Source organism: Ursus maritimus, unplaced genomic scaffold (genome assembly GCF_017311325.1).
Source record: "Ursus maritimus isolate PB19 unplaced genomic scaffold, ASM1731132v1 scaffold_1, whole genome shotgun sequence".
NCBI lineage: Eukaryota > Metazoa > Chordata > Mammalia > Carnivora > Ursidae > Ursus > Ursus maritimus.
In genome coordinates this window covers 54974972-55001880 of record NW_024423343.1, presented here as the reverse complement: position 1 = coordinate 55001880, position 26909 = coordinate 54974972, and the positions used below count along the sequence as shown (strand labels likewise).

The following is a 26909-nucleotide window of genomic DNA, read 5'->3' as shown; positions in this document are numbered from 1 at the left end:
TTTCCCCTTTCTTTTCTTTCCTTTCTTCCTTTCTCTCCTTTCTTCTCTCCCTTCTTTCCTCCTTCCTTTCCTTTCTTCCTTCTTACATGCCGTGATCAGATCCCTTAAACTCTTTGTATATTTGTGTGTTCCCATTTTAAAATAGGCATATTTATTGTACCTACCTCTTGGGCAAAGCTCTTATGCAAGTACCTGGCACATGGTAGTCAGTGCTCAATAAATATTAACCATTATAATTTTTCTTTGAAGTTGTCTCTTTTCTGCAATTTTTCTTTCCTGTCACTTCCTTTTTTGTGGCTTATTTTGGCCTAAATTTTATGTTCTAGGCTTTCCTCAAATATCTGTTGGTCTGTGCTATAACCATTTATATTTAAGAGTGAGGCACTAAAAAACTGATGGGGAGATGCAGGACTTTTTGACATGTAGGCTTTGCTGTAGGCTGATTGCACGATGAGCTGCTATTTTTGTTGGCTACTGTCTCACCCTCCCCCACCCCTATCCAGACTATCAGCATTTGTATGGCTTTTCTATAGTTATCTCTCTTATCTTAGAGGGACTTAATTTGGTTGTCATTGTTTGGGAGCTGAGAGGGAGAGGGGTGCTGTGGGTCTCTTCAGTCAATGTGTGCACTCTCCCTTAACCTTTCTCTTTTCAGTGTGACTCCTCCTCCCCCCAGTGCCCTCTGCTATGTTTGAGACTTGAGTCAGGAGTCTCTCTGGTTCCATTTCTTCAGAAAATGAACCTCAGTCTCCTGCCAGATTGGGGGTGGGCTAGTTGTGTGATGCTTATACAGACTTTCAGCCACTCCTCCTATTTTTAGTCCTTTACCTCACCTCCGCCTTCTGTAGTACTTGGTACCTCCAGTTGTGGAATCTCCTAGTTTCTGTGATTTGGGTGCATTGATTTTTTTCCCTCTGCATACTCTTAGATTTCAGCTTCCTCTGCCCTGCTAAGTCTGCTCTCCATCTGACAGAAATGGGCAGACATCTCTGGTCTGCTTTGGTCACCTCTCCCCGTCTTTGTGTCATTCTGGGTTTATCAGTTTTCTGTTTCTTCACTGTTACTTTAGTGGAGGTTTTTGTTTTTGTTTTTTTTTAATAAGATTTATGTATTTGAGAGAGAGAGAAAGAGAAATGTGTGTGTGAGTGGGGGGGCAGAGGCAGCGTAAGAGAGAATCTTAAAGAGACTCCCTGAGGAATGCAGAGCCCAATGTGGGGCTCGATCTCATGACCCCAAGACCATGACTTAGGCCGAAATTAAGGGTCGGATGCTCAACTGACTGAGCCATCTAGGCGCCCTTATTTTAGTAGAATTTTTGAAAGATTGCAGAGATAAGTGTGTAACTTCAGTTCTTCATGTTTAACTAGTTATCCATGATCTGGTATTACTCTTTTGTTTTTTTTAAAGGAAATTAAAAAGTGTATCAATATCACTTCACTGAGTTTTTTTGATGTTATGAATTTCATTAGTTTATTCAATATGTTGAAACTACATTAAGCTTACTAAATTTCAGGTAGTGGGTACTATGTTTTATGTGTATGTATGTGTGTTTAAAAAATTTCTTACCATTCAAAGAATGAATGTATTGACTCTAGTTTTAATTTATTCATTCTTAAGTTGTTAGTTTTCACATGTTAATAAATTTGTCTGACCATTTTATCAGTTGGAGTTGCTCAGCAGAGTAAGCCCTATATTAGTTCTTTTTAAAATTGAAAATATTGTGGTGCTTAGTGTGTCACTGTCATCAAAAGTTGATCACTTGCAGAGTTTGCGGACACTCTAATACTGTACAGATTACTTTTATAATATCTAACCTGATGACTTTCAGATGATGTCAGCCTCTCTTGTTAGATGTCTTTTATGCACTGATTACCATTGCTATAGATCCATGTTGTCTAGTAGAACTACCTGTGATGATGTAAATGTACTGTTATTTGTATTGTCCAATAAACACGGTAGCCGTTAGCCACATGTGGCTATAGAGCACTTGAAATATGGCTAGTGTGACTGGGAAACGGAATTAAAAATTGTATTGAATTTTATTTTATTTATTTTTTATTTTTTATTTTTTTTTTAAAGATTTTATTTATTTATTTGACAGAGATAGAGACAGCCAGCGAGAGAGGGAACACAAGCAGGGGGAGTGGGAGAGGAAGAAGCAGGCTCATAGAGGAGGAGCCTGACGTGGGGCTCGATCCTGGAACGCCGGGATCACTCCCTGAGCCGAAGGCAGACGCTTTAACCGCTGTGCCACCCAGGCGCCCCTAAATTTTAATTTATTTAAATTTAAGTTAAATAACCACAGGTGACTGGTGACTACCATATTGGACAGCACAGTTCTAGATTCAGATAGTATGTGCAAAGTTTTGGGTGCAAATTCTTTTATATTGTTCATCGTGTGAATTAGTTTGGAATAAAATATCCCACTGAAGAATAGGAGTTAGCGGAGTTATCCTAAACTTATTTATTATAATTAGAACTACATTTTTTCTTTGGATTTACATAAGAATAAAAATATGAAGACTTCAACTTCAGAATTGAAAATAAAATGTGTTTTAGGTTGGTGTATCATGCTATTTTATTTGGGGGCTGATGAGAGACGGAAAGTGAAAGTTGAAATTATTATTTTGGAACGTCTCAGGAATTTTCTTCCATCCTGCAAAAGAAAGGAGAAATACTGTTTGAATCGAAGCCTGGTTTGGATTTAACTTTTTTATATTCTCAAAGACAGTCACAGTAGTGCTCTGTTTTGCATTTTTAATGTTTGAATGAAAATATTGTGTTTGTGACATCAGACTTCTTTGTGAACTACAGGTTAATACATAAAATTTCTTTCAAATCAAGAGTGAAGAGTAATTGTAGTAAATGTTGTAAAATTAATCTTTGGCTAACTAAAATTATGCCATCAGTTGAGGTCTGTGGTGAGTTGAGTGTTGCTACATTGGTCAAGATGCAATCAGTTACATTTTAGTAAAAATGAAAAATTCACAGGACTGGAAACGTGGCTGTGATTGCAGAACATTTTCACTTTGCTTAATCTTTTTTTAGTGAAATATAGCTTTTTGGAATAGTGATTAATGCAGTTACCACTGCATATTTAAGTTTAGCAAAATATACAGTATTTACTATTTTTATAATCGTATAATTGTTAACTAACAAGAGAATATTATTCAGACATTTGAGAAGATAATATTAAGTAGTTCTTTCAGATTCTTTTTGTTCTTCTCTGAAGGCCTCAATCCCCTTTTATTCCTTCATTCTCAGAAGATGATTTCTTCTCCCATTTCATAGAATGTGAACATTCTCTCATTTTCTTGTCCGTCTTGCTTATCAGCTCGCAGTTATTACTGACTGCACCCACCTCTTGCGTTATTTGGAAAAGTGTCCTGTTTCCTGACAGAAGACCAGATACCTGTACCTATGCTCTTAGTCCCTTTTTACCTTCTCATGGATCTTGTATGCCTGTGATTCTACCTGTTTTTTGTCATTTCAGTGTGCTTCCGCTGTGTTTTTTTCTTTTCTGTTTATGTTTTAACAAGTTCAACCTTTCTTCATCATCGGGTACAGATACATATGTAATAGAAGGAAGACCCTTCTAATCCCTTCCTTCTTCTTTTTCTTATCCGTTCTTCTTGAAAGAACTGCTGATACTTCTTGTCTCTAATTCTTTCATTCCTAGGATTCTGTGTTTTAATAAGCCTTCCACGTGATTTTGATCCTAGTCTATACTTGTGGGTCAGTCAAGTAAGTAGTTCACTATCATTGTTATAATCTGGGCGCACAGGTTATAGTGTCTAGAGGACAGTGTACACTTAGACACAGAAGAATCAACTTTTGGTTGGTTGAGGTGGTGTTTAAAGCTAGAAACAGTAATTGTTGGTGAGTTAGTTAGAATTCAGTTTGACGATGAGTTACAGAAAACCCAAAATAGCAGAGACTTAAAAAGATAGAAGTTGATTTCTTCTTATAAGTCCAGGTGATCCAGGTTCGGTGACTCCATGATTCTTGAGGAACCAGGCTTCTTTACTCTTGTTGGTCTGCCATCCTCAGCTCTCAGCTTCTGTCTCATGGTTCAGTTTGACTGCTGTGGCTATAGTCATCCTTTTCATTGTCTAGTGAGCAGGAAGGAAAAAAAGAGGAGGAGAGGCCATAGCCCTTCCTTTTAAAGAAACTTCTAGCAGTGGCCCAGACTGTAAGGCCCATTGGCCTTCAGGGTTTTTAAAAGGGATTGCATAACATTCCATGATTTGGATTCACCATAAATGATTTAGTTGTTCCTTACTGTTAAACATTTAAGTTGCTTTTGAGATTTTTGTTACTATAACAAAGTGCAAATCAACAACTTATGTCTTTAAAAAGTGAATTACTGAGCATAAAAGCTACATGTTAGAATACTGAGTATTATAGGAGAGAACTTGGAAGTAGAAGAATAACATTTTGAGAGTTTTTCTCGAAGTCAAGAAAGGTGAAGATCCTCTAAAGAGTAGTAGAATTAAGCAATACCTCATAAAATTTGGACTTTAGTCATCATTAAAGAAAATTAAACCAATGTATAGTACATTGGCTTACACAAAAAAATGTGGTAAAATAAGTGTAGATAATTGACTTTTGTTTTCTGCAGAGTGTATAAATGCTTTAAGTGTCATACGTTTACTGGTGTCTAAGTTATATTGATTTTTTTTAGTACTGAAAATCAGATCTTTGTTTGGAATACAGATCTTTCACTTTAAATTGTTTCATTCTTTTCCAGTGAAGTGTTACTATATGAGCTATTACGTAAGTTTAGAAAATAAATAAATAAAAGGTTGTGTTCAAATATATATATATATATGTACTTTCACTAGGCTAACTATACTTCTCTTGAATTTCAGGCCTTTTTGCAAATGTGTAATCTGCCTATCAAAGTGGTTTGTAGGGCAAATGCAGAATATATGTCTCCATCTGGTAAGTTTTTAAAAATTCTCTGTTAATATTCTATGTTGACAAAATTATAGTGATAGTCCAGTTTGTATCTACAATTTTAAAAGGCCTATTTTTGTTTGTTTGTATACCCTTTGAAGAATTTTCCCATGGTTTTGTAAAGTAACAGTTGTAAACTTGATAGTCTTTGGGTGGACATGGCTATCCATTTCAGTTCTATGGTCATAGTTGGTTACTGGAAAGTTACAGAAAATTTTTAAAGTAGTAAATATTAAGAAAATACATAATCTCAGATATCCCCAGGCTTATTTACATAGGACCATTTCCACTTCAGAAAACAAATTTTGATATTAATGAATCCATTCATTATTAAACACATTTCTCTAAACTATGTTCTCCTATTATACAGAGGGAAGAAGAGAGATTGTGGAATAATTAAATTTACTTGTCAAAGATGTTAAGTTCATCTTTGAATGCTTTTGGTTTCTAATTATTTCTTTTTTTAAAAATTTTTATTTCAACAAATTATAAGATACTTACTAAGATTTTAGCCTTTCTTCTATTTTTTATAATCAGTATTGCTTTTTCTGTGTGTTATGTATTAGTAGATTAAGGTAAAGTTTTAAATAAATACGGTTCAGATAATTTTTAATATAAAAATAGAGCGCCACAAAGCTGATAAATAAATGTTAACTAGAATTGGTATGGATTATAATTATGGTTCTGCTGGTGTAATAATAACACAGAATCACTCCTTTATGGGTAAATCCATTGAGTATAAATGATTGGGATAAATGCGTTACATTGCTTTTAAGGGAGACATTTATCTCCTCACTCTGAAGATAACTTAGAAATGATTTGTGTAAAACATTTTTTTTCTTTTTATCTTAGGTTCTTAAAGGTGGTAATAATTGTCAAAAGCTGTGAAGACAACCTTCATACACACTGAAAATTCTACACTAATACATCTACACTTACAGATTTATGAATATACATTTGAAAACATCTCCATGAAAGAATTTTAGACTTGTAAACATAGACATATTTTAGGTTGTTGAAGGCCATTAATTGACTCATTTTCTGTTAATTTTGAATGTGGGTTTTATAAGCTTTCTGAATTTTGATGAGATGAGTTATATTGGGTTCTGTCCATCTTTTTCCTTTATGTAGTCATACAAAAAGAGTGTAGCTATACATATAAAAAAGTTAATAATCTAATACTAAAGTTGATATCTTTGGCAAATGAAGATAAGCTATAGAGTTCACCCCCACCTGTTTCCTCAAATGACTATAGTAAGTACCACCCAGGTAGATATCTTCTTATAGACTCTATGAAAGACAGATAATAGAGGCTATAGGACACACACACACACACACACACACACATACATACGTACATTCGTAGGAGGAGTCTCTTGTAGGTAGATGAAAATGGCACTTTCTATTAAGGCATTTATTTAAATTTCATCATAACTCTAGTATTATTCTCTTTTATCGTATGATTTGGGGTGTCAGGGAAATGTTTTGTTTGCTTGATCTTGTTGTATATTTTTACAGCAGAGAATATTGTGGAGTAGTCGGAAATCAAGTCACTCTTGGCTAAGAGTTAGGAAGTTTCTACTTCTGTGACCTTGTCACATATTGACAGTTTCCTTGGGAGATTTCACTTCTCTTTTTTGAGCTTTAGTGACTTCATCTGTAATATGTGGTGGTTGGATTAGATTGTATTTGGGGCTCTTTTTATTTCTAATGTTTTCTGAATACACAAACTTGCTTGCTTTCTTCTTGCTTCCTTTAAGTTCTAAAAATGATTATTCTGTCTAAAATAAGAAAGAGGGCCCTCAGTTTGTTATTTTTAAATGATTTTTGATTGGTGCCAGAGAATAAATGTCTCACCATGCTTTTGCTTGATACCTGCAATAATAAGGATATCACATTGGCTCCACTTTAAGTCAGGCGAGTGACAAAAACATTATTTACTTCTAATTTGTTGCCTTGATTTTTACATTTTTCTTTATATTTAAGGATACATGAGTACTCAAGTTGACTACCCACACTGCTTTCCTGCTTCAGAATCTACAATACTGAAAGTATTTTTTAAAAAAGAAAATATGAACTCCTTCCAAGAATGCCAAACTGGATATTGAAAATGAGAAATATACTTTCCTTTCAAAATGTTACAACCTGAAAATAGCCTTCAGTCTAGGCATTTATCCACACATAGTTTTCATTCTCAGATCATTTTATCTCAGAGGACCTGTACTATTTCTAGCATTAGAGTATTTACAAAGATTTTATCTCAAGATAAAAAACAGTATGACCTAATACCCAGATAAATTCTTTTGTTTTTTGCAAGATTTATAAAGCAGTGGAAGAAAGGAATGTGGAATTCAGTGTTTTTATATTGGTAACATGGAAATGTCTTCTAAATATATCTATTGAGTTGTTGTTTCCCTGAAGGCCTGCCTGCCTTTTGTAATGCGTGTTATCCTATGGATGTAGATGAAGCTTTTGTTGGTGTTAGGCACCTCATCCATTAACCTTGGGCTGGGTGAGACAGAGAGGAGTGAATCTGTTGAAAAGGACCATGAAGAACCCTGTTGTTAGTGTGAACTCTTTTTGAACTAGGTCTGATAACAAGTTTCATCCTCTAGCTTTTGGGGTGAAATATTGCTATTTGGAGACTATTTTGTTATCATCTCTGGGATAATTTCATCAACTATTAGTATTTATAAAAATAAAATACTACTTTTTTAATGTGACATTTATTTAGAGAAGCCAGTTTTTATAAGCATACTACTTACTTTTTTCCCCCCAAGTGTGTCTGGGAACATACTTTGTATTATAATTCATAAACTAGCGTATCTTCAAAGATTGCTAATTCTCTTAATTCCTGATTTTTTTTGAGCCCAAGACATTTATTGTACCATTATGTGCTTAAAATATTGAATTTAATGGGTATCTGAGATTTAAAAGTAGATGTAAAAAAGAGGTCATATTCTTAAATGTAGTTTAAAATATAGATTGATTCATTGTACTCTTAAGAGAAAGTTCCATTACATTTCTTTCAAATCTGTCAGTGTTTATGAACCAGTGTTCTGCCTTGGTTCATGTAATTTCAATAATTAGTATTTACTGCTATATTATATAGCGATTTGTTAGTGTTCTGAAAAGGGAATATTGTGATCAGTTATTATATACAAGTGAGAACTCTAGAAATGAATCTCCTTTTTCTTTTAAAATCAGTCAGTAATCTTTGTTTTAAAGTTTATAGAATTTAATGTACACATTGAATTATAATTTTCAAAAGTTATAGGGTTATGAAATGAGTATATTAATAAAACACATTCTGTTTTTGTATTAATTACATTTTTTCCCCCCTCCACAGGTAAAGTACCTTTTATTCATGTAGGAAATCAAGTAGTATCAGAACTTGGTCCAATTGTCCAATTCGTTAAAGCCAAGGTAATAAAAAAGATATTAAATACATTTGATCACAGTTAGTCTTAAATAAGTCATTCATCATTCTTTAGTGTGTCTTAACATTAATACTGATTTTAACCTGGTTTTATAAAATGCCAATATAAACTAGTGGAGAAATATTTCTGAAGTGTAAGGTTTTTTTCCCCACAATGTAAATCAATGGCAAAAGATGTAATTTGATCTTTACAAAATGGTAGATAATTTTCTAACTTACACTTACGAGAGTTTTGGTCATAAATGAAAACTTATGTTGTTATAAAATGTCAGGTTAACCTTTGAGAAGGGAGATATAGGATATATTTAGAAGTTGAGTGTATTAATATATACATTTGAATTCGGTTTAGGTTTTAATAGTTATAAAAGACAACCCCCATTAACATTTTGGGGAACATCCTTCCAGACTTTTCTCCTTGCATATACAGAAAATATAGATCATACTGTTTTGTGCTATTTTGCAGCCTGCCTTTTAAAATCATCAGTATGTTTGGGAATTCTTCCATGTTAATGACTATAGAAATATATCATCCTTTCAAGTTGTTATATAGTATTTTATTATATGGATGTATTATAATTTTTTTTACTTAAGCCTTTATTGGTGGACATGCCAATAGTTGTCAGTTTTTGGCTCTTACTGAGTGTTAAGATAAATATTGTTCTACAGACACCTTAGTACACTTGTCAGATTATCTCCTCAGGATAAATTCCTAAGAGTGATACTGCAATATTAAAGGGTATGCATTTTTAAAATCTCGCCACAGATGGCTGGATTGAACTAAAGGGTTACACCAGTTTATGTATCTACTCATTATTATAGTATATTAGAATTTTAAAATTAGTGTCTATTTCCCTATACATTTACTAACATTTATTTCCACCTTTGACCACTTTATAAGCAACACATGTCAATCTTTTGGCATTTATTTTATTACTAATAAGGTTAGTCTCTTAAAAAAAACAAGGTTTACTGACCATTCTGTTTTCTTCTTTTGTGAAATAATTGATAATGGAATTCTGTCCATTGAAAGATACATTTTAAAATGGCATATACATATTAATTAATATTTTGTAGTGATAGATTATTAACCATTTTTTCATACATAATTTTACGAGAGATTTTAGAAATTTATTAGACATTTATAGTAAAAACATTGATGTAGTAAAAACATTTATATTCACTTCGTAGTAAGATAACTGAAAGTTTTTGTCCATTTAATATGATGCTCTTTTAAATTTTTTTAAATTCCCTTTAGGGCCATTCTCTTAGTGATGGGCTGGATGAAGTCCAAAAAGCAGAAATGAAAGCCTACATGGAATTAGTCAACAATATGCTGTTGACTGCGGAGGTACAATAGAAGATAATAGGCCTTGAAAAGAAACTTTCCTCTCATAAAAGATCATCTTTCTTATGGGTTATTTTACAGTTATTGAGAAATAGGAATATAGTCAAGCAATTCTGGCTGGGGTGGTTACTAAAATTATTTGGTTATTATGTTTGAACAAGTTGTCTAACGTTTTCAGATCTAGTTTTTCTATTTGTAAAAAGGAGTGATTCTTACCCACTCATTATTTGACTTTGGCCTTGGGAGGTTTACTTAAATAATATCTGTAAAATACTTTAATGGTATTTAGAGATGTACTACTGTGTGAATAAGAAATACTTTTATTAAGTATTACCATTAATTAAATTTAATAGTGCTGTATAACAACATTAGTCAGAGGAGGGAAAACTCTCATATATGTGACTTTTATAAAGTTGGCTTATAAAAAATTACCATGGCAAGAAATAATTTTCTTTATCCATTTTCTCTTTGGTATTCTAAAGTTTTAGTGACTGTTCTTTTGTTCCTAGTTGTATCTTCAGTGGTGTGATGAAACTACAGTAGGGGAGGTGAGTGGTTCTGCAGCATTTATCTTAATTAAAATTTAATGAGAAAACACTTTTGCTCAGAATCGTAAGTCCCTGCTCATAAATGAAACATTGTGGTTTATACCATTAGTGATATAGTTTTTCACTTACTTTAATTTTGCTTGCACATACATTTTAGGGAAGCTATGTGTCATTGTTTGATATAACTGGTTGCAAAGTACATAAAAGTTTATATATTTTTAAAGGGAATGGCTTGAAATTTTAATTTTTTAGATTGCAAGCTATGTATTTTTTTTTTTTTTTTAGATTGCTGTACTTGTGTTCTGAAAATATATTTTCCTAAGAATTCTGTTTGTAAAAACAGGCTTTGTTTTTAGAAAGAATCATGTTTGTCACAAAATCTTTCTGCTCTAGATCACTCATGCCAGATATGGATCTCCCTACCCTTGGCCTCTGAATCATATTTTGGCCTATCAGAAACAGTGGGAAGTCAAACGTAAGATGAAAGCTATTGGATGGGGTAACAAGACTCTGGACCAGGTGAATTCAGATAATTCAGATTGAAGTTGAAATTCTCTTCAACTTTAATGCGTTAAGAATTCGTTTTTTTTTGTATTGATAGTCTTTAAAAATCTCAACATAATAAAAATATTAAGAAAACATTTGCTTTTATTTTTTTCTGACATGAAGTGGTTTTTTATAAAAATCACACGTGCTTATTGTAAAACAAACTATATAATACAGAAAATTTGAAAAAGGAAATAGAAATTGCTTGAAATCCTACCACCTAGAATTTTTCACTGCTAACTGTTTGGAGAACATTCTTCTAGATGTCTCTGAATAACATTTTCCTTAAATGGGATCATATTGTACCTGGCACTCTGTAATCTAATTTTTTTCCATTCACCAATACATTGTGGACGTCTTTTTTATTTCAATAAATATAGATCTGCAGCATTAGGGCTTTAAAAAAACCCTGTTAAATACAACTCTTAATATATCTATTTTTCTTTGGTCTTAAATTTACTGAAATAGCAAAATTTAAAAAATACATAGCTTTTCAAGGTCATGAGATTGAACTAATTCAGTCATTAAACTAATAATGTCTCTTTTCCAAGGTACTCGTAGTCCTAGCCAGCCAGTTTACTGATGTGTGCCATTGGCCACATGGGGGATTGGGTAAATGAAAAGGGATTGAATAAAAAAATCCATCTCCACTACTGGGAAAACAACTCAAATGCTTTTACTTGTGGTGGGTCAGCAGTGTCATCTTTATGAAGCAGATTTTTTTTATACATGTAAAGTCATTTGAATCTACGGATTCAGGAAAACATTTTTGTAGGGCGTGGAGTTTTGAAACTTTCTTAATAGTAATCGTCATAAGTAACTTTTAAATGTACTTCTGTTTAAAGGAAGTTGCTCTCAAATTTTCTTCCTATTATATAGGAAGTATTACTTATGTCCTATATGTGTTCTATAGTCTGATTTAAATATATGATAAAAGGTTACCTCAATTTACAGTTTTGTTATAAACTGTGATACAAATTAAGTTTTAGACACGTTTTATTGTTTTGCTAACTTAAATATTTTCCTTTGGATCTGTTGCCTATGTTAGGTCTTAGAAGATGTAGACCAGTGCTGTCAAGCGCTTTCTCAAAGACTGGGAACACAACCATATTTCTTCAATAAGCAGTAAGAAATTTTATCTATTTTTAGTTGGTTTCTTTTCTGTATTGTTAGGTTACAAGCTTATTTTACCATAGAGGAATTGTTTTATCAAGAAATACTTGTGAAAAGATTTTGTTTTATTTTTCATTTTCGCCCTCATTAAACATTTACGTCGTACTTCTTGGTTATCAGGCACAGCTCTAGACTCTGGGATACTAACATTTCTAAAATGCAGTTCTAAAATTAAAACTTTGTCTTAAGGGCAGACATGTAAACCAGTCATTATTTTATGATGTGATAGAGGTACTACTAGAGGTAGTTGGTGGTGCTAGTATGGAACTGCATCATCTTAACAAAATTCTACATTCGCAAAATACTGTTAAAACATGAAGTATAACCATACTAGTTCATACAGGGTGATACCCTGGGGACCAGAAAAATGAATAAAACTAAACAATTAAAAATTTGGTTGGATGGACAAGCACTATTATAAACTTATCTTTTAAAAGTTAATGAAAATATTTGTACTCACAGAAATTAATATGAAGGGTATAGATTATAGATTATATATGTACAGATATCTAAATTGAATACATGTTTCATTAAGACAGAATTATTTTGTAACCTGGAAAAGAATATCTAACATAGGCAAAGAATGAATTTCCCCCTTTTTAAAAAAAGTTAACAGTTTTAATGTATTAGAATCATCCTGTGATCCAGTTTAAGATGGGCTTAAATTAGCATTTTAATCTTAATGTTTTACTTAGAAATTCTAGGCTTTTCTTGGCTCTGTAATAAAAATTTTTGCTTTTTAGATTGATAATTTTTTAAAAGGTGTGTTTGCTATTATTATATCTTTATAGGCATTCATCTTCTGTAGCCATATCATATATCTTTTGATGGAGATGCTAATACTAGTAGCAAAAATAACAATGATGATAGCTTGGAAGTATTTGTTATATTAATGTATACTACATATAACTGAAATTTGGGGTCTTTTGATCTCTGTAGCACAAAGGTCATAGAATTCAAACCAGGAAATCCTGGTAGGTAAAGCTTCTCCAGTTATGTTCCTATTTCTAGTGATGTTCGCTATGCAGAGTCTATTTTTTTAGTCTCTAACACACAGAAGAAATGTATCTACATATTGGTACCACGTAGTTCCTTTTCTTGCTGATATAGGAATTCTTAGGTCTTGAAAAGGCCAGAAGAGGTGTGTTTTATTGTTTGAAGTGCATCATTATGTGTTAGGAGTTAGTTTTGTTATGTATGCTGTCTTCTTGGGAGGTCAGGAGAATATATCTGACTTCTTTTCCTCATTTAAACTCGGTGTCAAAGACTTCATTCATAACCAGATATCATTCAGCATGTGATTTAGTGGAAATATCAAAACATATTTTTTTTATAAGGGTACAATTATATTTAAGCTCATCATGAAAAACTCAAAATTTAGAAAAAGCACAAAACCAAAGATTTGCTATGGAGGAACTGTTTAATGGATGTTAAGATGTAGGTTTCTGAAATAATTATACCTTGTATGAGACTTACATAAACATTTTCCCCTAATGATTAAAAAATATATTTCATTTTTTTTAGATTTCATTTTTAATTTTAGTTTTACCCCATTGTCTAATTAGTAGTAGACTGTAATTAGGAAAAAGTCATTTGTATTTTCACTTCGATGTGATAAAATTTTTTTCACTCTTATCTGTCAGGAATCATTACTTTGTGAGTTACTGTAGTTTAGTGAATAGAGCACTGGCTTAAGTCTAGATAATGTAATATTGAATTTCAGGTCAGTGGCCCTGAATACTGTTCTTGGCTCTAGTGTATACCAGACGTTGGCAGGTTACTTTATTTCCTTGTGTACCCTCCCCTCACCCTCTAAAATAGAATAAATTTTTCTCCTAGCAAACCTCCTGGGGATGTTGAAAGGATTCATGAAAGAAACTCAGTAGTTTTACTTGATGGGAGAAGGGGAATGGGTAGGTGAGAGAGATCCTGCAGCAAGAATAGGAATTGGTAAAAGAGGACAAAGAAGATAAATGGTGGAAAGAAAAATTTAGGAAAGTGAAATTGAAAGAAATTAGAAATAACACGAGATAGATACTAACTCTGGTGGCCTTTGTTATCTTTTATAATATCTAGTGTTGGTTGGTAGCTTTTAAATATTTAAGTCATATTTCTGAAATGCAACTAAGACAAAATCTGTATTTCCTGTTGTATACAAGCTGTCTTACTAACGTGATATCTGTTAAAGACACCTATCCAAAGGCTACTAGGTCATTTGTTCTTTTTCATATGGTGAGCATGGACTTGGAATGAAAAAGTAAAACTTTTCTTAAGGTGTTATTTTTATGTTACCTTTTTTCCCCTACGTGTAGTCAGGATAGAATGAATTATACCGTTATAAAGGATTTATGAGCTCCTTGCAGGTCTGTATGTTTTCTAAACAAAACCTACCTGTCAGCAGAGGATCAGTAAGAGTTGGTTAAAAGTAGCTTTAATTGGGAAATTGGAAGAGGAGTTACATTTGAAAAAGAAGGAGTTCTATATAAACTATTAAATGGTAAAATTACCCTCATATACTGATGGGAAATGGTATTGAAGAAATGCTGCAAAAATTATACATGGGAATCTTAAGATGAAAAATTTCAGGGAAGAATTGGATTTTACTGAGGTTTATTTAATAAAGAAATTACCAGTTGAGAAATTGAATCAGTAGTCAGAACACTCCCAACAAACAAAAGTCTAAGACCAGACGGTTTCACAGGTGAATTCTACCAGACATTTAAAGAAGAGTTAATACCTATTCTTTTTAAGCTGTTCCAAAATACAGAAGAGGAAGGAAAACTTCCAAATTCATTCTATAAGGCCAAAACCAGGCAAAGGTACTACAAAAAAAGACGACTAGGCTAGTACCTGTGATGAGCATCGATGCAAAAATACTCAACAAAATATTAGCAAACTGAATTCAGTAGTATATTAAAAGAATCATTCACCAAGATTAAGTGGGATTTACTTTATTTTTCTAAAGATTTGTTTTAGAGAGAGCGTGTGCACATGTGAGCAGGGGGAGGGGCAAAAGGAGAGGGAGAGAGAAAATCTCAAGCAGACTCCCTGCTGAGTGTGGAGCTAACTTGGGGCTTGATCTCTCTACCCAAGATCATGACCTGAGCTGAAAATCAAGAGTGGACGTTTGACCGACTGAACTGCCCAGGCACCCCGAGATTAAGTGGAATTTATTCCATGGATGCAAGGGTGGTTCACTGTTCTCAAATCAATCAGTATGATATATCACATTAATGAGGAAGGATAAAAACCATATGATCATCTCAATAGATTCAGAAAAGGCATTTAACAAAATATGACATCTCTCCACAAAGTGGGCATAGAGGGAACATACCTCAACATAATAAATGCCATATAGGAAAAATCCATTTAACATATTCAGTGGTGAAAAACTAGAAGTTTTTCCTTTAAAAGTAGGAACGAGGCAAGAATATCCATTCCTACCACTTTTATTCAACATAGTACTGAAAGTCTTAACCACAGCAATCAGGTAAGAATTAAAGGCATTAATTAAAGAATTAATTCGGCATCCAGATTGTTAAGGAAGAAGTAAAACTCACTATTTGCAGATGACATGATTCTGTATGTAGAAAATCCTAAAGACTCCGTCAGAAAACTATTAGAGCTCATAAGTTAATTCAGTAAAGTTGTAGGATACAAAATTAATATATAGAAATCTGTTGCATTTCTATGCACTAACAGACGAACAGAGAGATTAAGAAAACAATCTCATTTACAATTGCATCAAAAAGAATAAAAATACCAGGGAATAAATTTAACCAGAGAAGTGAAAGACCTATACTATGAAAACTATAAGACATTGATGAAAGAAATTTAGTATGACACGAATGGAAAGATATAGCATGCTCATGAATTTGAAGAATTAATACTGTTAAAATGTCCATACTACTCAAAGTAATCTACAGATTGAATGCAATCCCTATCAAAACACCAATGACACTTCTCACAGAACTAGAACAAATATATCCAAAGTATGTATGGAACCACAAAAAAACCTCGAATAGCCAAAGCAATCTTGAGAAAGAAGAACAAAGCTGGAAGTATCATAATCCCAGGTTTCAAGATATACTACTAATCTATAATCATCAAAACAGTATGGTATTGGTACCAAATCAGATACATAGATCAATGGAACAGGATAGAAAGTCCAGAAATAAACTCATACATGGTCAATAAATCTATGACAAAGGAGGCAAAAATTATACAATGGAGAAAAGGATAGTCTTTTCAATAAATGGTGTTGGGTAAACTGGACAGCCACATATACAAGAATGAAACTGGACCCCTTTCTCATCACCTTTCTATATATTCAAAATGGATTTCTATATATTCAAAATGGATTAAAGACCTGAATGTGAGATCTGAAACCATAAACCTAAAAAAAAAACATAGGCAGGAATGCTTTAGACATCAGTCTTAGCAACATATTTATGGGTATGTCTCCTCAGGCAAGGGAAACAAAAGCAAAAATATACTTGGAACTACAACAAAATAAAAAGGCAACCTACTGAATGGAAGAAGATATTTGCAAATGATACATCTGATAAGGGGCCAATATAGAAAGTATATGAAGAACTCCTACAGCTCAACATCAGAAAACCATTCTGATTAAAAATGGGCAGAGGACCTGAATAGATACTTTTCCAAAGACACACAGCTGGCCAACAGACACATGGAGAGATGCTCCACATCACTAATCATCAGGGAGATGCAAATCAAAACTAGAATGAGATATCACTTCACCAGTCAGAATGGCTATTATCAATAAATAAAAAGTTGGTGAGGATAGAGAAATTGTGCAATACTGGTGGGAATGTAAATTGGTACAGCCACTGTGGAAAACAGTATGGAGTTTCCTCAAAAAATTAAAAATAGAAATATGATACAGTAATTTTACTACCAGGTATTTTCCCAAAGAAAATGAAAACACTAATTTGAAAAAAATATATGCACCCCTATGTTTATCGAAGCATTATTTATAATAGCCAAGAAATAGAAGCAAGCCAAGTGTCTATCAATAGGTGAATGGATAAAGTATACACACACACACAGAAACGGGCGCACACATATATGAAATATATAATTCTCTATAATATATGTGCATATAATATGGAATATTAATCATAAGGAATGAGATCTTGCCATTTGCAACAACATGAATTGACCTAGAAGGTATTATGCCAAATGAAATAAGTCAGACAAAGAAAGACCATATGATTTTACTTACATTTGGAATCTAAAAAACAAAACAAATGAACAAATTAAAAAAATAGACAAATAAAACAAACTGGCAGTTACTAGAAGGGAGGTGGGTAGGAGGGATAAGCAAAATAGATAAAGGTGATTAAGAGGTGCAAACTTCTAGTTATGAGTCATGGAAATGAAAAGTAGAGCATAGGGAATATAGTCAATAATATTGTAATGTATGGTTTCTGTAGTTATTGTGGTGAGCATTGAGTAATGTATAGAATTGTTGAATCAATATGTTCTACATCTGAAGCTAATCTAACATTGCATGTCAATGAAACTTTAATAATAATAATTTTAAACATCACCACTTGAGAAATTAAGGGGAAATTGCTCAAAATTTCAAAGGCAAAATATAAAAAAGGTTGATGGCAAGGGGCTTGATTTACAAACTTGAATGACAGTCCTAAGATCAATGGTTGGTATATAAAGAGGGAATATGTAGATTACTCCTAGTAGTATGAAGACATGGCAAGGTAATAGTGTAAGGGAAAGAAAAATTACTGAACACTGAGACAAAAGTAATGTTTTTGAAACTATACTGACTATAAAAGGTATCAGAAAGAAAGAAATATGCAATCATAATAAAGAAAGCAAAATTGAGTATAGAAAAATTCTAAATGGGAAAGATTAGGAAAACATTCACATTTTACAGTATTTTTATTTTGATATTCAAATGAAAGAATAGTAGATAACCAATGGATATATTAGCTGGACCTTTTGGTATATCATTTCATAATATATGTAAATCACACCACCATGCTTGTATACCTTAAACTTATACAATGATGCATGTCAATTATTTCTCAGTAAAACTAGGGAAGAAAAGAATAGTAATAACCAGTGGATATGTGGAAAGAATGATAATGCAAGATAAGGCAACACATTTCTTAGGATCTTAAAAATATATTTATGATCCTGGAATATTTTTCTATGAAAGGTCTATAAAGATAGATGTAATATATATATGAAAGATGTTAAAAGTCTTAGGAGGAGAGTCGCTATCGGTATTCAAATTACAGACCACTACTTAGTAAGCTTAAGGGTGGAAATGTTGTTCTCCCTTTATATGGTACAGGAAAGGTAATTAAAACTGGATGTTCATCAAGATCTTGGCTTGATTAAACAATTCAGTACAAATATTGGGCAAAGTGTGTTTTTTTTGTTGTTCTTGTCTCAAATGAATTGCAAATATTTTTCTGAGTTTATTGCTTTTTTTAAAAAATCAGGTTTATTATGGTATTTACATATGGTAAAATTGACACTTTTATGTTTATAGCTCTAAGTTTTAGTAACGGTATGCAGTTGTGGAACCACTACCACAAGTGTACTTTTTAAAAAGAAGAAATTGGTTATTTATATATGTCATATATATATATATATATATAAATTAATATAAGTAATTGCTGAAATTTGTAAGGATTGCAAAAAATATGCATTAGAAATTATGTATGTGTGTTTCATTTGATTTAGTATATTGTATTCTACTTCCTGTGAGGTGTTCTAAAGTAACTTGCCACCAAGTTGCTGTCTTTATGTAATGTGAGATCAATTGCTATATGCTCATTACCCATATAATTCAGCACCTTTTGAGTTACATGGATGTGTGTTTGCAGCAAGTAACATTTTGATCACTTTAGAGTTACTTCTAGACCACCGTAGTTTGAATATACACTTATACTTGAACTCCTTCAGATCTTCCATTTATTGATAAAGGATGTCCATCTATTATCACTGGACGTTGCATCAGGAAATAAATTCACTTTTTAAATGATCTAATTCAAGAAGCAAAGAGTAGTTAACCCTGCACAAGAATTAGGAAAAAAATAAATCCTAAATTGGTGAGGTAAGGTACACCTTTTAAGAAATATGCTTAGGGATATGGAAGAGTTAGTGTTTGTATTACTTCTCACAAAGTGCCTCTACATTTATCCACCTTCTACATCCCTGGTTCTTTTCACATAATCATTTGTTATTGATTCTTCATTTGTAATGATATTATTCATGGTGCTATTTAGTCCAAGGACACTTGTGATTTTTTTAAACTATCCTGTTGGCTACCCTCTTAAACATGACCATTGACTGCACATCTGACTTTGATTAATAATTCATCACGAATGTGTCAAAAAAAGGGGAAGGCTTTGAAAGAATGTGAGTAACTACTATTGAAAACTTAAATATCCTACATACCTCAGGCAGGATGCTTTCTCTCTGTTTGCATTCAGCAAATGCCAATTCAGTTCCTTTCATCCTTTTCTAAGAAGTGGGGATATAAAAGATGTATGTAGTGTCACCTCTAAAGAGCTTAGAGTATAATGAGGGGAAACAGTTAAGTAGACACAGGTATAGTGTGGCATGAGAAATGCATCACCTTTTTGTTGATTCACTCAAAACATTTATTAAGGACACTACTTTGTCTTAGGCATTGTTCTAAGTATTGGGGACATAGCAGGAAACTAGAGAAGATCTTGGTAGAGGGAGACAGACAATTAACAGCAAATATTAGATAATATTAAGTGCTACTTGGAGAATTCAAATAAGATCACATGGTAGTAAGTGACTGCATGTCCACTTTAGTTTGGGTATTCAGATGTGACATTTAAGCCTTGTTCTGAAAAACCAGAAGGAGCCAGCAATGTGAAGTCAAGGGAAGAGTGTGCCAGGCAGCAGGAATAATTGGATCAAGGCCCTAAGCTTGGCTTGAGTTTGTTATGTTCAAATGGAGGAGGCAAGGCCAGTATTGGTTGTGTGTTGACAGTGGTATGAGATGAGACTGAAGGGAAAAGCGGGGGCCAGGTCATCTAGGCTTTCTATGCTTCAGGTAAGGAGCTTGACATTTTAGTGTAAGTGGAATGGATATTCATTAGAATAGTTTATGCTTGGAGTGGTATGGTCAGGTGACATTGTAAAAAAATCACTCTGGCTACTATGTGGACAATAAATAGAAGCAGGAAGGCATGTTAGGAGGCTATTCTAGTGGTCTCGGTGCGAGATGATGGTGGCTCAGAGTAGATGATAATGGAAAGTAGTAATCAGGACATATTTGGCGGTCCTGTCTCACAACACTTGCTGATGTAAATGAGAGGGTAAGAGAAAGCGAAGACTGAAGAGTAAACGTGAGATTTTTGGCTGAGTGGATAATGGTGCCTTTTATTTTGGGAATATGGGATGAGCAAGTTTGAGATGCTTAATCAGCATTCAAGTAGAGACGGTATGTAGGCATTCAAATTTATGATTCTTGACTTTAGGGGAGGGACTGGGATTGGAGATAAATATGGGGGAATTAGTGGCACAAAGAGGTATTTAAAACCATGCAACAGCATGAGGTCATTCATCATCAGTGATCAAGACCACATAGCTAGTAAGTAAGTGGCAGAGTTAGGATTCAGACATAGATCTGATGGACCCCCGAATCTATGCTTCCAAACCGGATTACTGAAACGTACTTTCACATTTAGGTAGGCTAACACATATTTTTCAAAACTTTATCACTATGGGACTGACAGCAATAATTAGTTCATAATTATGGTGATATTTTTTCCCTTCAGTAATATTTTAAAACTATTGGCAATTATTTTAATATAATGTAGTTTGGTGATGCTTCATCTATAGACCATTAGTAGTAAGGTAGATAAATTTCAGTTTTTTGTTACTAATACATAATTAAAGGGAAAAAAGCTCTAGAAAATTTTTGTTGAAGACATCTTTATTTCTCCTTCTGAAAGCTAAATTATTGGGGCTTCTGGGTGGCTCAGTTCGTTAAGGGTCCAACTCTTGATTTCAGCTCAGGTCATGATCTCATGGGTCCTGAGACTGAGCTCCACATGGGGCTCTGAGCTTATCGGGCAGTGTGCTTGAGATTCTCTCCTCTCCATTTGCCCACCCTCCAACCCCCGGTCTCAAAATAAATAAACGAATCTTTAAAAAAAAAAAAGCTAAATTATTTTAAAAGTGGTAAAGTTAAAATTAAATCATATGATTGGGTAATCAGGTGTCATGTCCCAGCACCACAGTGAAATCCTCTGTGCTTTGATACCATTTTGTTTATGCTTTTTTTAAAACACTTACTAAACTGTGTTGTAATTTATGTTCTGGGTCCATGTCTTAGAATGTCTTTCGTGTTATTACATCTCTATCATCTAGCACAGTTCCTGGCACATTGGAGACCTGCTGTATTCATTTAGTGGATAAATGAATGAGTAAAATGAATATGATCAGTTGCACCAATATTATTTTAACACATTATTACTTTAAAAAGCAAGTTACACAACTAGCAAATTATAATTTAAAAGGTTTTTTTTTTCATATCTTAAAACAGAAGCTCCAAGTGAAAACAAAATAAATTCTATCAAGTTGAGGTAGGACTTAATCTCTTATGTGACTTTTTCTTTTAAATAGATGAATAAAATGTTTAAAAAAGTAGTGTATATTCTGCCATACAAATTAAATGCTATTCATGTTACTTTCATTTCTACTTTTGTTTTAGGCCTACTGAACTAGATGCACTGGTATTTGGCCATTTGTATACCATTCTTACCACACAGTTGACCAATGATGAACTTTCTGAGAAGGTGAAAAACTATAGCAACCTCCTTGCTTTCTGTAGAAGAATTGAACAGCACTATTTTGAAGATCGTGGTAAAGGCAGCTCATCTATCAGATCATCTTAGAGATAATGTCTTAATTTAGTCATTATTTTTTAAAAAAATTTAACTTGAAATACGTTACTTGAAAGTTAAAGTAAATAATGGTATCAGAATTTTAAAACCAAAAACACTGCTTTTTGAAACCTCAGAATAAATTATATAATACATCCTATACATGTACTTTATACTGTTAATTAAAATAATTCTGAATGATTTCATTTGATATGTTGTACTCAATATCTTGAAATTTTTGTTTTCTTGAAATGTATGCATATAAAAATAAAGCTCAAAGAACTGTATGGCTGGTGTATTTACTTCCTTGATCTTTCTGAAAGCTACTCTGAGCTTTTTTGTACATGGAATAAACTGTCTTTTCTAAGGCAAGTAATTTGTGTTCCATACTTTTAAGATGACTTTAATACATACATGGTGAACCTGGGCATGGGAAAAATGTTCTTAACAAGTATGCACTTAGAAAATGTAAATAATTGCAAAGCAATTAAATCCTGGAGCAGATTACCATTTAAGAGCATTCTTCATATCTAAACCTAATTGAATTTGTAAACATTTCATCAGAGCAGCTATATTTTTATATTTGGTAAAGGGATAGTTTCAGGGACCTTATTTTCTTGAGTCAAGAATATTTTAATAGTATTTTATTCCTCTTACGGGGAAGAGAGTACAGTTTTCACAGTGGTATCAACAGGAATTTGTATATAAGCACTAAGGATTATAGGTTTTGTCCCGTTTCAAATTATTAATATTTTGTATAAAACCAAGGATGCTGTAAAGAGATGTGAAAATCATGTCATTTTTTGAAAATATCTAGAATAATGGTACTTTTTTTTTTTTTTTTTTAAGATTTTATTTATTCGACAGAGATAGAGACAGCCAGCGAGAGAGGGAACACAAGCAGGGGGCGTGGGAGAGGAAGAAGCAGGCTCATAGCGGAGGAGCCTGATGTGGGGCTCGATCCCAGAAAGCCGGGATCACGCCCTGAGCCGAAGGCAGACGCTTAACCGCTGTGCCCCCCAGGCGCCCCTAGAATAATGGTACTTTTATGTGTTCTTTTTATGTAATACCAGGCATTTTTACCTCATTTAATCCTTACTAAAACACTATGAAGGATATTATTCCCAGTTTACAGAGGAGAGAATGGTAGAAAGCATAATGCCTCCCCAAGGTCACAGAGTTGGAATTCAAACACAGGCAGTCTGGCATCTGTTTGGCTTTTAGTGAACATTACACTTTATTTTTTTTTGTTAAGATTATAGATTTATACCATGTAAGGGATATATTAGGTTCTCCTTAGTCTAAATCCCACATAAACTTTGGGTACTCTCTTTGGACTATGGTGCTATTTATAGCTTTCCTAAACTAGTTAGTTTTGTAATGCGTATTATTAAAATAAAAAATCCCAAGTTACCTGTGTTTTTGCAAAATTTTTATGATGGTGTTTTTTTTTTTATTTTGGTATATGTTTTTGTATATTTGTTTTTATCGTAACATTCATTTAATTGAACCAAAACCATTTGTACTTCAGTAAATAAAATCTAGACTTTTTTCTTTGAGTTTTTTGATATTAAGATATTCCATCAAAATAGTTGTGGTATTTTTATCTTTACTACTGACTGTGTTCTTATTTTAAAATGAGGAACATTGGGAGACTATGGTTATTTATTCCAAGTTGAGTTATTTACTCTTCCTTAAGACTTACTTGATCTGTGGATCACTCTGGGAGGCCTTGTTTTTCTCGAGTGTTGAGTGAATCAACATCAAAACAATGCATCAGAAAGTAGAAACCTTGATTATCCCATTATGGTGATTCAGTTACCTCCTTTTATCTTTTAAATTTGGGCCCACAGAACCAATTCATAGTAGCTAAAAATGATCACTGAAAAGCTAGTTTGCTGTCTAAAAAGTTAAATGTTGTTTTACTGCCAAGATACTTAATGGGTGTACTGAATTTGAGAATAACTAGCATGATCCTTTATTTAAATTAAAATTTAAATCATGAGTAGTGAGAAAGTCTCAAGATGGATACAGTCTACAGTGTCATTTGATGACTTCTGAATGATGTACATTATTTGGTTTAATATTTCCTCTATGAAACCCTTTAGAAGTCCAACTTGTTACTTTTTAATTGACTTGACTATTGGACAAGTAGACATTGTATTAATTCTTTAGGAGCCCCAATCCAGGAAAAGTAGTAATATAAAATGTCAATCTGAGAGAATCACTTAATACATCTTGATACTTTTTTTTTTTTTAAGATTTTATTTATTTACTTAGAGCAGAGCAGGAGCAGAGGGAGAGGGAGAAGCAGACTCCCCACTGAGCAGGAGCCTGACATGGTCTGATCCCAGGGTCCTGGGCCATGACTTGAGCCCATGAAGGCAGCCGCTTAACAGACTGAGCCACCCACGTGCCCCCATCTTGATACTTTCTTGATGAACAGATAGTAGTATTTTTCTTACTGTTTTGTATGATTGTCATTTAATGAGGTTGAGTAAAATGTAGCTGTACATTGAGATATTTCAAGATACTGTATTCTAAAGTAAAAATAACTTTTTTGAACTTAACATTGTTTTCAAGTATTATAACCAGTTGTTTCTTATGAGCTAATTTATATATTTTATTGAGTCTTAAAAGGAAATATTGAAAAGATTGTTTATATCTAGACTAATATAAATATTTTTCTAATCTGTTTTTAAGTTCCTAAGAGTTGGGGTTAGATTACAGCTTTGGGGGTTTTTGTTTGTTTCCTTATGTTTTTGTCAAATTACAGTAATTGAATTTGTGATAAAACTGTAGTAGATTCTTCGGGATTTTCTACTTTGACAATCCTGTGTTCTGTGAATAGGAATGGTTTTATTTAATTCTTTCTAATCCATATGCCTTTTGCTTGTATTGTTTTCTTTATTTGTTTCGTCTACAGCACTGACTAGGACTTCTAGTACAGTGCTGAACAGGAGTAATGAGAATGGACGTCTTTGCCTTATTCATGATCTTAGGGAGGAATTATTCAGTCCACTATTAAGTGTGATTATAGGCTTTTTTGGATGTCCTTTATTAGGTTGAGAAAGTTCTTTTCTGTTTCTAGTTTGTACAGATTTTGTGTATGTATGTTTAAATCATGAATGAATGGTATATTTTATCAAAGGTCTTTTCTGTACCCATTGAGATGATCATATTTTTTTTCTTTAGTGTGTGGAAAGGAAGAGTTAAATTAATTGATTTTCAAATGTTGAATTGGCTTTAGTTTCCTGGGATAAATCCCATAGGATGTGATTTCCTAGATTTTGTTAAGGATTTTTTTGTGTCTATATTCATGAGAAATGTTGGTCTCCAGTTATCTTGTAATGCCTTGGCTTTGGTGTCAGGTTAATGCTGGCCTCATTAAATGGGTCAGGAAGTATTCCTTCCTCTTAGAAGAGTTTACGTTGGTATTATTTCTTTCTTAAATGTTTGGTATTTACCAATGCAGGTGTCTAGGCCTAGAGATTTCTTTGTTGGAAGATTTTAAACTTAAAATTTTAACTTATTTAGTAGATTTAGGACTTTTTAGGTTATGTGTTTCCTCTTGAGTGAGCTTTGGTGTGTTCCTTTCCAAGGAACTTAATTTTATCCATGTTGTTGAATTTATGGCCATAGAGTTATTCTTGTTATTTTACTACCCTTTTAATGTCTGTAGCATCTGTAGTGATGTCCCTTCTTTCCTCCTTCATATTTGTAATTTTTGTCTTCTCTTTTTCTTAGTCTGGTTAGAGATTTATCAATTTGATTGATTGTTTTTCCAGAAATCCAGTTTTTGGTTTCCCTAATTTTTATGTGTACTTTGTTGCTCTCAGTTTCTTCTTTGTCCTTATTATTTCCTTTCTTCTACTTGCTCTATATTTTTTTAAAGCTTATTTAAGTAATACCCACACTGAAGATGGGGCTCAGATTCACGACCCCAAGATCAAGAGCTGCATGCTCTACCAACTGAGCCAGCCAGGTGCCCCTACTTGTTCTACATTTTACAGTTTGATGTGGAAGCTTAGACTGACTTGAAAAGTTTCTTGTCTAATATAGCTTTTAATACGATATATTTTCCTCTAAGTATTGCTTGAAGGGAAATCTGAGGTGTTGTGCTTTTATTTTCATTCAGTTTGAAATACTTTCTAATTCCCGTGTGATTTACTCTTTGACTCATGGATTATTTATAAGTATATTCTTTTATTTGAAAATATTTGAGGATTTTCCAGATATCATTCTATTATTGACTTCTAGTTTAATTCTGTTATATTTCTAGGACATACTTTATATTTCATTTCTTTTAAGTTTGTTAAAATTTGTGTTATGGTCCAGAATAGAGTTTATCTTGGTGAATGTTTATCAAATTATGGTAACTGAATTTGTGATAAGTGTGCAGTCGAAAAGAGTGTATTTTGCTATTATGGGATAACAGTATTCTATAAATGTTAAGTTAATCTAATTTGGTTGATACTATTGTTCAGGTCTTTTATGTCCTTATTGATTTTCTGCAACTTGTTCTACATTACTGAGAGGAGTGTAAAATTTTTTTTTTTTTTTTTTTACTCCTTCCATTTCTATTAGATTTTCTTCATGCATTTTGAAGATCTTTTGTTAGGTGTATATAGATATTTAAGGATATTATTTCTTCTTGGAAAATTGATCCCTTTATTGATGTGTACTATCCTTCCTTATTTCGGGTAATGTTCCTTGCGCTAAAGTTTTTTGTCTGATACTTAGTTATTTCAGTTAATTTAGTTATTTATTTGATACAGCTACTCTATATTTCTTTAGATTAATATTTGCAAGGTCTGTTTATTTTTATCATTTTACTTGTAGCCTATTTATATCCTTTTATTTAAAATGTTTTTCTTATAAACAGCTTAGAATTGGATCTTGGATAACCTGAGAATTTCTGTCTTTTAATTGATGTGTTTAATGTGTTAACATTTAAAGTAATTATTGATGTA

The 26909-nt window shown here is 32.8% G+C and overlaps 1 protein-coding gene across 2 annotated transcripts in view; it reads left to right on the top strand.

Moving 5' to 3' along the window:
• Positions 1-22223, top strand: part of MTX2 (metaxin 2) — a 64170-nt gene extending 41947 nt beyond the window's left edge. Inside the window, exons 4-10 of one of the 2 annotated variants that reach the window (XM_040643558.1) lie at positions 4872-4944; positions 8309-8385; positions 9654-9746; positions 10253-10291; positions 10685-10810; positions 11886-11962; positions 21765-22223. In XM_040643558.1, the coding sequence (XP_040499492.1) occupies positions 4872-4944; positions 8309-8385; positions 9654-9746; positions 10253-10291; positions 10685-10810; positions 11886-11962; positions 21765-21948 (669 nt within the window). In that variant the 3' untranslated portion in view covers positions 21949-22223. Of the gene's footprint in view, positions 1-4871; positions 4945-6729; positions 6877-8308; positions 8386-9653; positions 9747-10252; positions 10292-10684; positions 10811-11885; positions 11963-21764 lie in introns of those variants that run through there. The other variant, XM_040643561.1, reaches the window with a different exon arrangement.
• The last annotated feature ends 4686 nt before the right edge of the window (positions 22224-26909 follow it).